Raw genomic sequence first — 12,752 nt, 5'->3', positions numbered from 1 at the left:
AACAAAGGGTGGGGTAGCACCAACAATTACCTTGTACTTTCCTGATACAAATCAACAAGAAAACAAATTTTATTTAGTACTTTAACATTCTACTACACAGAAATTTACCCAAATAACCTTCATTCAACTTTTTTTTTTTTTTTGACAGAGTTTTGCTCTTTCGCACAGGCTGGAGTGCAGAGGCGCAAGTCTGACTCACTACAACCTCCACCTCCTGGGTTCAAGCGATTCTCCCACCTCAGCCTCCTACAGACGTCTGCCACCACGCCCAGCTTTATTTTTTATTTTTAGTAGAGTTGGGGTTTCCCCCATGTTGGGCAGGTTGGTCTCAAACTCCTGACCTCAAGTGATCCGCCCACCTCCGCCTCCCAAAGTGCTGCGATTACAGGCGTGAGCCACCGTGCCCAGCCTATTCAACTCTTGTAAGACATACACACATACATCAACTAATCCAAGTCTTGTTATTCCAATATTTTAAACACAGCAGCTGGCTTTGTTTCAGGTGTCATTTTAAAAGAATGGTATTTTTTGCTAAAGAAAAAAAAGACAGAATGGTCTAAACTACTTTTAAGCCCCCACTGCCTCCCCCACCCCCACTAAGGCTCATTAATCACAGAAGAGTTGAAAGGGACACCTTGATGTCATCCAGTACAACCCCTAGATGTTACACTCCCATTACTGATCAAAGTGTATTGTCTGCAGGTTTCCTAACAGGAATTCCTCAGGTCTTTCACCACCAAATTCCACCAATGTGTGCATGCCCTAGTTGTGGAGGCTGCTGGTTTCTTTTAACAGGCATTCTGACACCAGGGCAAAAGAAGAACGTCGTCTTTGCATTAACCGAACCCCCAAAGGAGTCCCTTGACATTCACTCATTCACTCATCCAGCCTTTACTGAATACGTCTATGTGCCAGGCAGATGGCGGCTCTTCCCTTGTTAACTTTACCTGCTTCTCTGAAGGCCCAGAGTCCTTTCCCTGAGCGGCCCTCCACTCTCGAGCCATTTCTGCGTATTTCTCCTTTTCTTCCTCCCTCAGAAGCTTTTGGAGATTAAAGGGGCAAAGAAGAGAAACAGCCATGAGGATCGAGTGCTCTAGGGCCCGCAGGCAGATGCTGGGGCATTACAGAGAGGTAGTTCTGGTGTCGGTTTGCCCAGGACCACAAACCAGGACCTTCCTCTTCCTCTGGCAGGCCCAAGCCGCCTGACCTCCTCGAGGCCTTCTGCCCTCCCGCCTCACCCTCCGGCTTGCCTAACTGCCCTGACCAGCCCTCTCACTCCGCTCCAGCCTTACCGCCCAGTCTGCAGAGCAGTAGGGGATGGCATCAGCAACGCGAGCCACAGGCAGGCCTCGTCGCCGTAGTTCGGGGATCTTCTCCTGCACGAAGAAATAGTAAGCATTCCGGCTGGCCTTGCGGTTCGGCATGGCAGCGCCGTCAGGCTTCCCAGCCTCAGACAGCACAAAGCACCGGCGCCCTCGCCGGGCTCCCGCCCTAAGTAACCGAGGTAGGCGCCTGCGCACGCAGCCCGCAACTCTCGGCCAATCAGGACGGGGCGCGCAGTCGCATTGCCCCGCTGGGGGGGACAAACAGCCTGAGACTGGAAGATTCTGGCTCGTGCCGCCTTGCGGGTGAGGTGGGGGGAGAGGGCGGTCGCAGGTGGCAAGTGCTCTGATTGGCTGGGTGCGAGGCAGGCGGAGGCATTGTCACGTGGGAGGCCTGGAGCAATTGCTGTACATTATTGCGTAATGTACGACAAAGTAGGTAGAGGAAAAGAGGAGCTGAGGGTGTTTCCGTGTTTTACAGGTACAAAGGGCCAGCTAGCTTTGTGCCAAGCACTGTGAAAAGTGTTGAGGGGGACAGTATGAGGAACATGACAAATAAGGTCTTCCTTGCCCCTCAAGTTTACAATCTAATGAGGGGAGAGGATAACAAAAACCAGTGAACCAACAAAACCGAATTTTTTAAAAGTACATTTAAAAATAAGTGTTAGAAGGAAACACAGAGGAAGAGGTTGAGATTTAAAATATCCTTAAAGTTTTATAGATTTCCTCATAAAACTGTTTTTTTTTTTGTCGGTTTTATTCCTAAGTAACAATATTTTGAGTTTTTGTGAAAAATTTGTTTTAAAAAATTATATTTCTTATTGGTTACTGCTGATGTCTAGAGAAGGTATTGATTTTAGTGTTGGTCCTGTGTATTTAGTCACACTACTGATCTCTTATATTAGTTTAAATCGTGCTAGTTGGTTCTCTTGGTTTTCTAATTCTGTTTCCCAGAGAAAATTCCTTTCTCGGGTCAGCTTTCTAAGTGTGTGTATATATGGGGTATGTATATGTTTTAAAATCAAGAATGGCAGTGGAAAATTTGCTAAATTTCTGGATCTTTTCAGGTAATCACACGGTTTTATCTCTTAATTTTTTTTTGTAGACAGGGTCTCAGCCTGTCACCCAGGCTAGTGTGCAGTGGCATGATCTCAGCTCACTGCAGCCTAGACCTCCTGGGCTCAAACAGGACCTCCCATCTCAGCCTCCCGAGTAGTTGGGGCTACAGGTGCACACCACCAGGCCCTGGTAATTTTTCTGTTTTTTGTGGAGATGAGATCTCCCTATGTTGCCCAGACTGGTCTTAAACTTCCAGGCTTAAGCGATCTGCCTGTCTAGGCCTCCCAGAGTGCTGGGATTACAGGTGTAAACCACTGAACCCGGCCTAATTTGTTAACATAAAGAATATTGCTAAACTTTTCTAATGTTGATGCATCCTACCATTCCTAGTATAAACTATTGTTGATCATGAGGCTTTGCTTATTTTTTAAAAAACATAATATAGAATTTTGGCTTCTTTGATTATAGTAATATTGAACTGTATAGATTTTGTAGTATTTTCTTTACCCAATATTGTTATCAGGGTTGTGTTCAGATTGAATAAGAGATGGGAATTATCTATTCCTTGACAGGTTGGTAGAGCTTATTAGTAAAACTGTCTGGTCTTTCATATCTTTGGAGGGTGAGTCAACCTTTAACTACCATTTCAATATCTTTTGTATGGTTATTAGTCTTCTCAGTTTTCTTAGTTTTCTTCACCTAATTTTTGTAATTATATTTTCCTAGAAAAAGTGTCTATCTCATTTAGATTTTTCTAGTGTATTGGTATAAAATATAGCAAGGATCTGAAGCAGCTGGAACTTTCATACATTATTGTTGGGACAACTACTTGACAGTTTCTTATACTTATCATAGGACCCAGCAATTCCATTCTTCTAGGAAAATGAAAATACATATGCACAAAGCCTTGTAGATGAATTTTGACAGTAGCACTTTTCGTAAGAGCTCCAAGCTGGACAACCCAAATGTTCATCAACAGGTGAACTGATAAATTGTGGCACATTCATATAGTAGACTACTACTCAAGAATGACAAGGAATGAACTATTGATATTCGACATGGATGAATTTCGAAATTTTGTTGAGTGAAGGTATACATAAAAGTATACAGAGGATGTGATTCAATGTATACAAAACTTGAGAAAAGGTAAAACTGTAGTTATAAAAATCAGATCAGCAGTTACCTGGAGCCAGGAGGTGGGGAGAGGAGATTGAGAACTGACACAGGGAACCTTCTGGGTTGTCAGAAATGTTCTCTACCTTCATTGTGGTGTTGGTGGCTATTAGTAGTATCTATTTGTCAAAATTCATCAAACTATGGACTTAAAATATGTGCATTTCATTTTATTTTATTTTATTATTATTATTATTTATTTATTTATTTTCATTATACTTTAAGTTCTAGGGTACATGTGCATAACGTGCAGGTTTGTTACATATGTATACTTGTGCCATGTTGGTGTGCTGCACCCATCAACTCGTCAGCACCCATCAATTCATCATTTATATCATGTATAACTCCACAATGCAATCCCTCCCTCCTCCCCCCTCCCCATGATAGGCCCCAGTGTGTGATGTTCCCCTTCCCGAGTCCAAGTGATCTCATTGTTCAGTTCCCACCTATGAGTGAGAACATGTGGTGTTTCGTTTTCTGTTCTTGTGATAGTTTGCTAAGAATGATGGTTTCCAGCTGCATCCATGTCCCTACAAAGGACGCAAACTCATCCTTTTTTATGGCTGCATAGTATTCCATGGTGTATATGTGCCACATTTTCTTAATCCAGTCTGTCACAGATGGACATTTGGGTTGATTCCAAGTCTTTGCTATTGTGAATAGTGCCGCAATAAACATACATGTGCATGTGTCTTTGTAGTAGAATAATTTATAATCCTTTGGGTATATACCCAGTAGTGGGATGGCTGGGTCATATGGTACATCTAGTTCTAGATCCTTGAGGAATTGCCATACTGTTTTCCATAATGGTTGAACTAGTTTACAATCCCACCAACAGTGTAAAAGTGTTCTTATTTCTCCACATCCTCTCCAACACCTGTTGTTTCCTGATTTTTTAATGATTGCCATTCTAACTGGTGTGAGATGGTATCTCATTGTGGTTTTGATTTGCATTTCTCTGATGGCGAGTGATGATGAGCATTTTTTCATGTGTCTGTTGGCTGTATGAATGTCTTCTTTTGAGAAATGTCTGTTCATATCCTTTGCCCACTTTTTGATGGGGTTGTTTGTTTTTTTCTTGTATATTTGTTTGAGTTCTTTGTAGATTCTGGATATTAGCCCTTTGTCAGATAAGTAGATTGCAAAAATTTTCTCCCATTCTGTAGGTTGCCTGTTCCCTCTGATGGTACTTTCTTTTGCTGTGCAAAAGCTCTTTAGTTTAATTAGATCCCATTTGTCAATTTTGGCTTTTGCTGCCATTGCTTTTGGTGTTTTAGACATGAAGTCCTTGCCCATGCCTATGTCCTGAATGGTACTACCTAGATTTTCTTCTAGGGTTTTTATGGTATTAGGTCTAACATTTAAGTCTCTAATCCATCTTGAATTAATCTTCCTATAAGGAGTAAGGAAAGGATCCAGTTTCAGCTTTCTACTTATGGCTAGCCAATTTTCCCAGCACCATTTATTAAATAGGGAATCCTTTCCCCATTTCTTGTTTCTCTCAGGTTTGTCAAAGATCAGATGGCTGTAGATGTGTGGTATTATTTCTGAGGACTCTGTTCTGTTCCATTGGTCTATATCTCTGTTTTGGTACCAGTACCATGCTGTTTTGGTTACTGTAGCCTTGTAGTATAGTTTGAAGTCAGGTAGCGTGACGCCTCCAGCTTTGTCCTTTTGGCTTAGGATTGTCTTGGCAATGCGGGCTCTTTTTTGGTTCCATATGAACTTTAAGGCAGTTTTTTCCAATTCTGTGAAGAAACTCATTGGTAGCTTGATGGGGATGGCATTGAATCTATAAATAACCTTGGGCAGTATGGCCATTTTCACGATCTTGATTCTTCCTATCCATGAGCATGGTATGTTCTTCCATTTGTTTGTGTCCTCTTTGATTTCACTGAGCAGTGGTTTGTAGTTCTCCTTGAAGAGGTCCTTCACATCCCTTGTAAGTTGTATTCCTAGGTATTTTATTCTCTTTGAAGCAATTGTGAATGGAAGTACATTCCTGATTTGGCTCTCTGCTTGTCTGTTACTGGTATATAAGAATGCTTGTGATTTTTGCACATTAATTTTGTATCCTGAGACCTTGCTGAAGTTGCTTATCAGCTTAAGGAGATTTTGGGCTGAGATGATGGGGTTTTCTAAATATACAATCATGTCATCTGCAAACAGGGACAATTTAACTTCTTCTTTTCCTAACTGAATACCCTTTATTTCTTTCTCTTGCCTGATTGCCCTAGCCAGAACTTCCAACACTATGTTGAATAGGAGTGGTGAGAGAGGGCATCCCTGTCTTGTACCAGTTTTCAAAGGGAATTTTTCCAGTTTTTGCCCATTCAGTATGATATTAGCTGTGGGTTTGTCATAAATAGCTCTTATTATTTTGAGGTACGTTCCATCAATACCGAATTTATTGAGCATTTTTAGCATGAAGGGCTGTTGAATTTTGTCAAAAGCCTTTTCTGCATCTATTGAGATAATCATGTGGTTCTTGACTTTGGTTCTGTTTATATGCTGGATTACGTTTATTGATTTGCGAATGTTGAACCAGCCTTGCATCCCAGGGATGAAGCCCACTTGATCATGGTGGATAAGCTTTTTGATGTGCTGCTGAATCCGGTTTGCCAGTATTTTATTGAGGATTTTTGCATCGATGTTCATCATTGATATTGGTCTAAAATTCTCTTTTTTTGTTGTGTCTCTGCCAGGCTTTGGTATCAGGATGATGTTGGCCTGATAAAATGAGTTAGAGAGGATTCCCTCTTTTTCTATTGATTGGAATAGTTTCAGAAGGAATGGTACCAGCTCCTCCTTGTACCTCTGGTAGAATTCAGCTGTGAATCCATCTGGTCCTGGACTTTTTTTGGTGGGTAGGCTATTAATTGTTGCCTCAATTTCAGAGCCTGCTATTGGTCTATTCAGGGATTCAACTTCTTCCTGGTTTAGCCTTGGGAGAGTGTAAGTGTCCAGGAAATTATCCATTTCTTCTAGATTTTCTAGTTTATTTGCGTAGAGGTGTTTATAGTATTCTCTGATGGTAGTTTGTATTTCTGTGGGGTCGGTGGTGATATCCCCTTTATCATTTTTTATTGCATCTATTTGATTCCTCTCTCTTTTCTTCTTTATTAGCCTTGCTAGCGGTCTGTCAATTTTGTTGATCTTTTCAAAAAACCAACTCCTGGATTCATTGATTTTTTGGAGGGTTTTTTGTGTCTCTATCTCCTTCAGTTCTGCTCTGATCTTAGTCATTTCTTGCCTTCTGCTAGCTTTTGAATGTGTTTGCTCTTGCCTCTCTAGTTCTTTTAATTGTGATGTTAGAGTGTCAATTTTAGATCTTTCCTGCTTTCTCTTGTGAGCATTTAGTGCTATAAATTTCCCTCTACACACTGCTTTAAATGTGTCCCAGAGATTCTGGTATGTTGTATCTTTGTTCTCATTGGTTTCAAAGAACATCTTTATTTCCGCTTTCATTTCGTTATGTACCCAGTAGTCATTCAGGAGCAGGTTGTTCAGTTTCCATGTAGTTGAGTGGTTTTGATTGAGTTTCTTAGTCCTGAGTTCTAGTTTGATTGCACTATGGTCTGAGAGACAGTTTGTTATAATTTCTGTTCTTTTACATTTGCTGAGGAGTGCTTTACTTCCAATTATGTGGTCAATTTTGGAATAAGTGCGATGTGGTGCTGAGAAGAATGTATATTCTGTTGATTTGGGGTGGAGAGTTCTATAGATGTCTATTAGGTCCGCTTGGTGCAGAGATGAGTTCAATTCCTGGATATCCTTGTTAACTTTCTGTCTCGTTGATCTGTCTAATGTTGACAGTGGAGTGTTGAAGTCTCCCATTATTATTGTATGGGAGTCTAAGTCTCTTTGTAAGTCTCTAAGGACTTGCTTTATGAATCTGGGTGCTCCTGTATTGGGTGCATATATATTTAGGATAGTTAGCTCTTCCTGTTGAATTGATCCCTTTACCATTACGTAATGGCCTTCTTTGTCTCTTTTGATCTTTGATGGTTTAAAGTCTGTTTTATCAGAGCCTAGGATTGCAACTCCTGCTTTTTGTTGTTCTCCATTTGCTTGGTAGATCTTCCTCCATCACTTTATTTTGAGCCTATGTATGTCTCTGCGTGTGAGATGGGTCTCCTGAATACAGCAGACTGATGGGTCTTGACTCTTTATCCAGTTTGCCAGTCTGTGTCTTTTAATTGGAGCATTTAGTCCATTAACATTTAAGGTTAATATTGTTATGTGTGAACTTGATCCTGCCATTATGATATTAACTGGTTATTTTGCTCGTTAGTTGATGCAGTTTCTTCCTAGCCTTGATGGTGTTTACATTTTGGCATGTTTTTGCAATGGCTGGTACCGGTTGTTCCTTTCCATGTTTAGGGCTTCCTTCAGGGTCTCTTGTAAGGCAGGCCTGGTGGTGACAAAATCTCTAAGCATTTGCTTCTCTGTAAAGGATTTTATTTCTCCTTCACTTATGAAACTTAGTTTGGCTGGATATGAAATTCTGGGTTTAAAATTCTTGTCTTTAAGAACGTTGAATATTGGCCCCCACTCTCTTCTGGCTTGTAGAGTTTCTGCTGAGAGATCTGCTGTTAGTCTGATGGGCTTCCCTTTGTGGGTAACCCGACCTTTCTCTCTGGCTGCCCTTAAGATTTTTTCCTTCATTTCAACTTTGGTGAATCTGGCAATTATGTGTCTTGGAGTTGCTCTTCTCGAGGAGTATCTTTGTGGCGTTCTCTGTATTTCCTGAATTTGAATGTTGGCCTGCCCTACTAGGTTGGGGAAGTTCTCCTGGATGATATCCTGAAGAGTGTTTTCCAACTTGGTTCCATTTTCCCCCTCACTTTCAGGCACCCCAGTCAGACGTAGATTTGGTCTTTTTACATAATCCCATACTTCTTGCAGGCTTTGTTCATTTCTTTTTCTTCTTTTTTCTTTTGGTTTCTCTTCTCGCTTCATTTCATTCATTTGATCCTCAATCGCTGATACTCTTTCTTCCAGTTGATCGAGTCGGTTACTGAAGCTTGTGCATTTGTCACGTATTTCTCGTGTCATGGTTTTCATCTCTGTCATTTCGTTTATGACCTTCTCTGCATTAATTAGTCTAGCTGTCAATTCTTCCACTCTTTTTTCAAGATTTTTAGTTTCTTTGCACTGGGTACGTAATTCCTCCTTTAGCTCTGAGAAGTGTGATGGACTGAAGCCTTCTTCTCTCATCTCGTCAAAGTCATTCTCTGACCAGCTTTGATCCATTGCTGGCGATGGCCTGCGCTCCTTTGCAGGGGGAGATGCGCTCTTATTTTTTGAATTTCCAGCTTTTCTGCCCTGCTTTTTCCCCATCTTTGTGGTTTTATCTGTCTCTGGTCTTTGATGATGGTGACGTACTGATGGGGTTTTGGTATAGGTGTCCTTCCTGTTTGATAGTTTTCCTTCTGACAGTCAGGACCCTCAGCTATAGGTCTGTTGGAGATGGCTTGAGGTCCACTCCAGACCCTCTTTGCCTGGGTATCAGCAGCAGAGGTTGCAGAAGATAGAATATTGCTGAACAGTGAGTGTACCTGTCTGATTCTTACTTTGGAAGCTTCCTCTCAGGGGTGTACTCCACCCTGTGAGGTGTGGGATGTCAGAAGGCCCCTAGTGGGGATGTCTCCCAGTTAGGCTACTCAGGGGTCAGGGACCCACTTGAGCAGGCAGTCTGTCCGTTCTCAGATCTCAACCTCTGTGTTGGCAGATCCACTGCTCTCTTCAAAGCTGTCAGACAGAGTCGTTCGTGTCTGCACAGGTCTCTGCTGCTTCCCCTGTTCTTTTTTAGCTGTGCCCTGTCCCCAGAGGTGGAGTCTACAGAGACAGGCAGGTTTCCTTGAGCTGCTGAGAGCTCCACCGAGTTCAAGCTTCCCAGCGGCTTTGTTTACCTACTTAAGCCTCAGCAATGGCAGGCACCCCTTCCCCAGCCTCGCTGCTGCCTTGCGGTTAGATCGCTGCAGACTGCTGTGTTAGCAATTAGGGAGGCTCCGTGGGCATGGGACCCTCCTGGCCAGGTGTGGGATATATTCTCCTGGTGTGCCCGTTTGCTTAAAGCGCAGTATTGGGGTGGGAGTTACCCGATTTTCCAGGTGTTGTGTGTCTCAGTTCCCCTGGCTAGGAAAACGGATTCCCTTCCCCCTTGCGCTTCCCAGGTGAGGCGATGCCTCACCCTGCTTCAGCTCTCGCTGGTCAGGCTGCAGCAGCTGACCAGCACCGATTGTTCGGCACTCCCTAGTGAGATGACCCCAGTACCTCAGTTGAAAATGCAGAAATCACCGGTCTTCTGTATCGCTCGCGCTGGGAGTTGGAGACTGGAGCTGTTCCTATTTGGCCATCTTGCTCCGCCCCGCATTTCATTTTAAAGTCAGTAAAGTTGACTTTAAAAAACATTGGCATAAAAACAAATGTAACAGTTGATTGTAATTTTAAACACACACACAGACACACACACGTCCCCTTCCTTTTCATTCCTAATATTATTTATGCCTTTCGGGTTTTTTTCCTTAGTACTTATCAAATTTTGTTTATTTTGTTGATCTTTTAAAAAACACTTTTGGTTTTATTGATCCACTTTACAGTTTTTCTTTCCCTTTTCACACATTTCTGCCTTAAGTTTATTAATTCCTTCTTTCTACTTCAGGCTGTTTTATGTTTCTTTTTTTAGTTTCTTGAATAAAAAGCTTTGTTCAATTCATTTTCTTGCCTGTTTATTATATTTCTAATTTTTCCCTTCTCTGTGTTAGCTGGATTGATAAGTATTTTTTGCTGTACTTTCTCTTTCACTGGTTTTAAAGTTATACATTCTATCTTTCTTCATTCTGTTGTTACCCATAAATTTTAGTGCACTTGTTTTAAAACTTACATTTTTATCACAACTTTTACAGCTAATAGGTATTCACATTCCGTCTTCCCAAATAGACAAAAAGCTTAGAAAATTATTACTTCTTCCCACTCCATGCACCACCATCCCAATTCTGTTTCCCACGTTGGTATCATCTGGGATTTTAATTTCACGTTGCTTTTTTTTATAACAACATTTAGATATGATTGAAGTATAATAAACACAATATATCTAAAGTGTACAATTTATTGAGTTTAAACTTATGTGTACACCTGTGAAACCATCACTGCCATCAAGATAATGAACATATCTATCCCCTAAAGTTTCCTCACTACTCCTTTATGCTGCTTGAAGTTGCCCACGGTTTACTCACGTTCTGTTCATTTTTTCCTTCAGTCTTTTTTCTGTTTCATTTTGCAGTGTCCACTGGTGTCTTTGTGTTTACTCATACTTTCTTCTGTAATATCTAATCTGCATTAATCCCATCCAGTGCATTTTTCATATCAGATTATTTATTTTCATCTCTAGAAGTTGATTGGGTCTTTTTAAAAATCTAAAAATCTTTAAGCATATCTCTACTTAATATAGTCTATCCTTCCTCTACGTTGTTTAACATGGAATACAGTTGCAACATGTAATATAATTATAATAACCATTAATTCTCGTCTACTCATTGTATTATCTGTTTCATTTCTGGGTCTGTTTCTACTGATTCATTTTTCTTCTTATGGGTTATGTTGTCCTGCTTCTTTTGTATGCTTGGTAATATTTGATTGGATGTGGTCATTGTAAATTTTACCCTGTTTAATGCTGCATATTTCTATATTCTTATAAACATTATTGGGCTTTGTTCTGGGACACAGTTCTGTTACTTGGAAACAGTTGAGGCTGTTTTTCACTCTTTTTAGGCTTGCTTTTCTGCCTTGTTATTTGAGATTAGAGCAATCTTTAAGGCTAATTTTCTCCTCTACTGATATAACATCTTTCTGAGTACTATACTTGATATTCCATAAAATTTGGAGCGAAACTCCACCTTGGCTGATGGGAATACAAACTATTTCTAGTCCTATGTGAATTCCAAGGATGGTTACTTGTAATCCTTTCAGGTTGTTCTTTCTTTGGCTTTGTGTAGTTTCTTCCCACACATGCACTGATCAGTATTCAGCTCAGGCTTCAAGTGAGATCCTTACCACATCTCCAGAGCCTTTTTTTTTTTTTTTTTTGGTCATTTTGCTGTTCCCTTGTTTCTGGTAGTCTGCCCTGCAAACTCTACCCACTATGGCGCACCTGGATACCCAACTCCATCTCCTCAACTCAAGGAGACTCCACTGGGCTCTGCCTAGGTAACCCATTTTGATACTGCATTCCGATACTCTTTCCAGGCAGCTACCTGTGACAATCACAGAGCTCACCTTGTTTGCTGCTGTTCTTTCAGGGGTTACTCATCTCTACTCCCCAATGTCTAGTGTTTGGAAACATTGTTTCATATATTTTGACCAGTTTTTTTATTAAGTTGGTGCAAAAGTAATTGCAGTTTTGTTTCAAGCTACTGGATACATTCATTTCTTGTTACTCCACCTTGGGCAAGATGGCTTTTTCATATTTTAACATTTTTAAAACCATATTTAGATTTAACTACCCAATTTTTAGATGGGTGATCAGGACAAACCTCTATGAGGAGCAGGTGACTTTTATGAGAAAGGATGGAAGGAATAGAGCTAGTCATGTGAAGAATTGAAAGAAGACAGTTCTAGACAGAGGGAACAGTATGTGTAAAAGCCTCAGGTGATAAAGAATTGGGTGTGTCTTCAGAACAGATGGAAGACTAGTTAGTGTTGCTGTACTGTATCTAGTCAGGTGAATAATGGTGCCTGCTGAGGTTGGAGTGATCAACAGGGATTTGGGCTTGACCATGACCATTGTAAGGGGTTCAAATATTGCTCTAAGTACAATTGGTGTTCATTTAGGGGGGCTATTTTCTATTTATTTATTTATTTTTAATTGACAGATACAAATAGTATATATTGTGTACAACATATTTTGAAATATGTATATGTTGTGGAATGGCTAAATTGAATGAATTAACATATGCAATACTTCACATACTTATACTGTTTTGTGGTGAGAACACTTGAGATCTACTCTATCTAAGGGTTTTTAAAAAACACGTCATGTTTTCTATTTGGAGAAGGGGTTCAAAGTGTTAAGAATGGGCATGGTGAGACCAGTTAGGAGGCTCCTTCAGGAGTCCATGTGAGCGATGATGGCAACCTCAACAGAAAAGAAAGACTGGGCTCAAATTGTATTTTGGGAAAAATAGAACTAGCTAA

The 12,752-nt window shown here is 40.8% G+C and overlaps 1 protein-coding gene across 3 annotated transcripts in view; it reads right to left on the bottom strand.

Annotated features, from left to right (window-relative positions):
* The window catches only part of MAEL (maelstrom spermatogenic transposon silencer), a 60,178-nt gene that overhangs the window by 38,739 nt on the left and 8,687 nt on the right, over positions 1 to 12,752 (bottom strand). Inside the window, exons 2-3 of one of the 3 annotated variants that reach the window (XM_030936849.1) lie at positions 1,293 to 1,376; positions 948 to 1,040 (exon numbers count right to left, since the gene is read on the bottom strand). In XM_030936849.1, the coding sequence (XP_030792709.1) occupies positions 948 to 1,004 (57 nt within the window). In that variant the 5' untranslated portion in view covers positions 1,005 to 1,040; positions 1,293 to 1,376. Of the gene's footprint in view, positions 1 to 947; positions 1,041 to 1,292; positions 1,685 to 12,752 lie in introns of those variants that run through there. The other 2 variants (XM_010371802.2, XM_010371803.2) reach the window with 2 other exon arrangements.

This window comes from Rhinopithecus roxellana, chromosome 8 (assembly GCF_007565055.1).
Source record: "Rhinopithecus roxellana isolate Shanxi Qingling chromosome 8, ASM756505v1, whole genome shotgun sequence".
In the NCBI taxonomy this organism is placed as follows: Eukaryota; Metazoa; Chordata; class Mammalia; order Primates; family Cercopithecidae; genus Rhinopithecus; species Rhinopithecus roxellana.
This window is presented reverse-complemented; position numbering and strand designations above follow the sequence as displayed.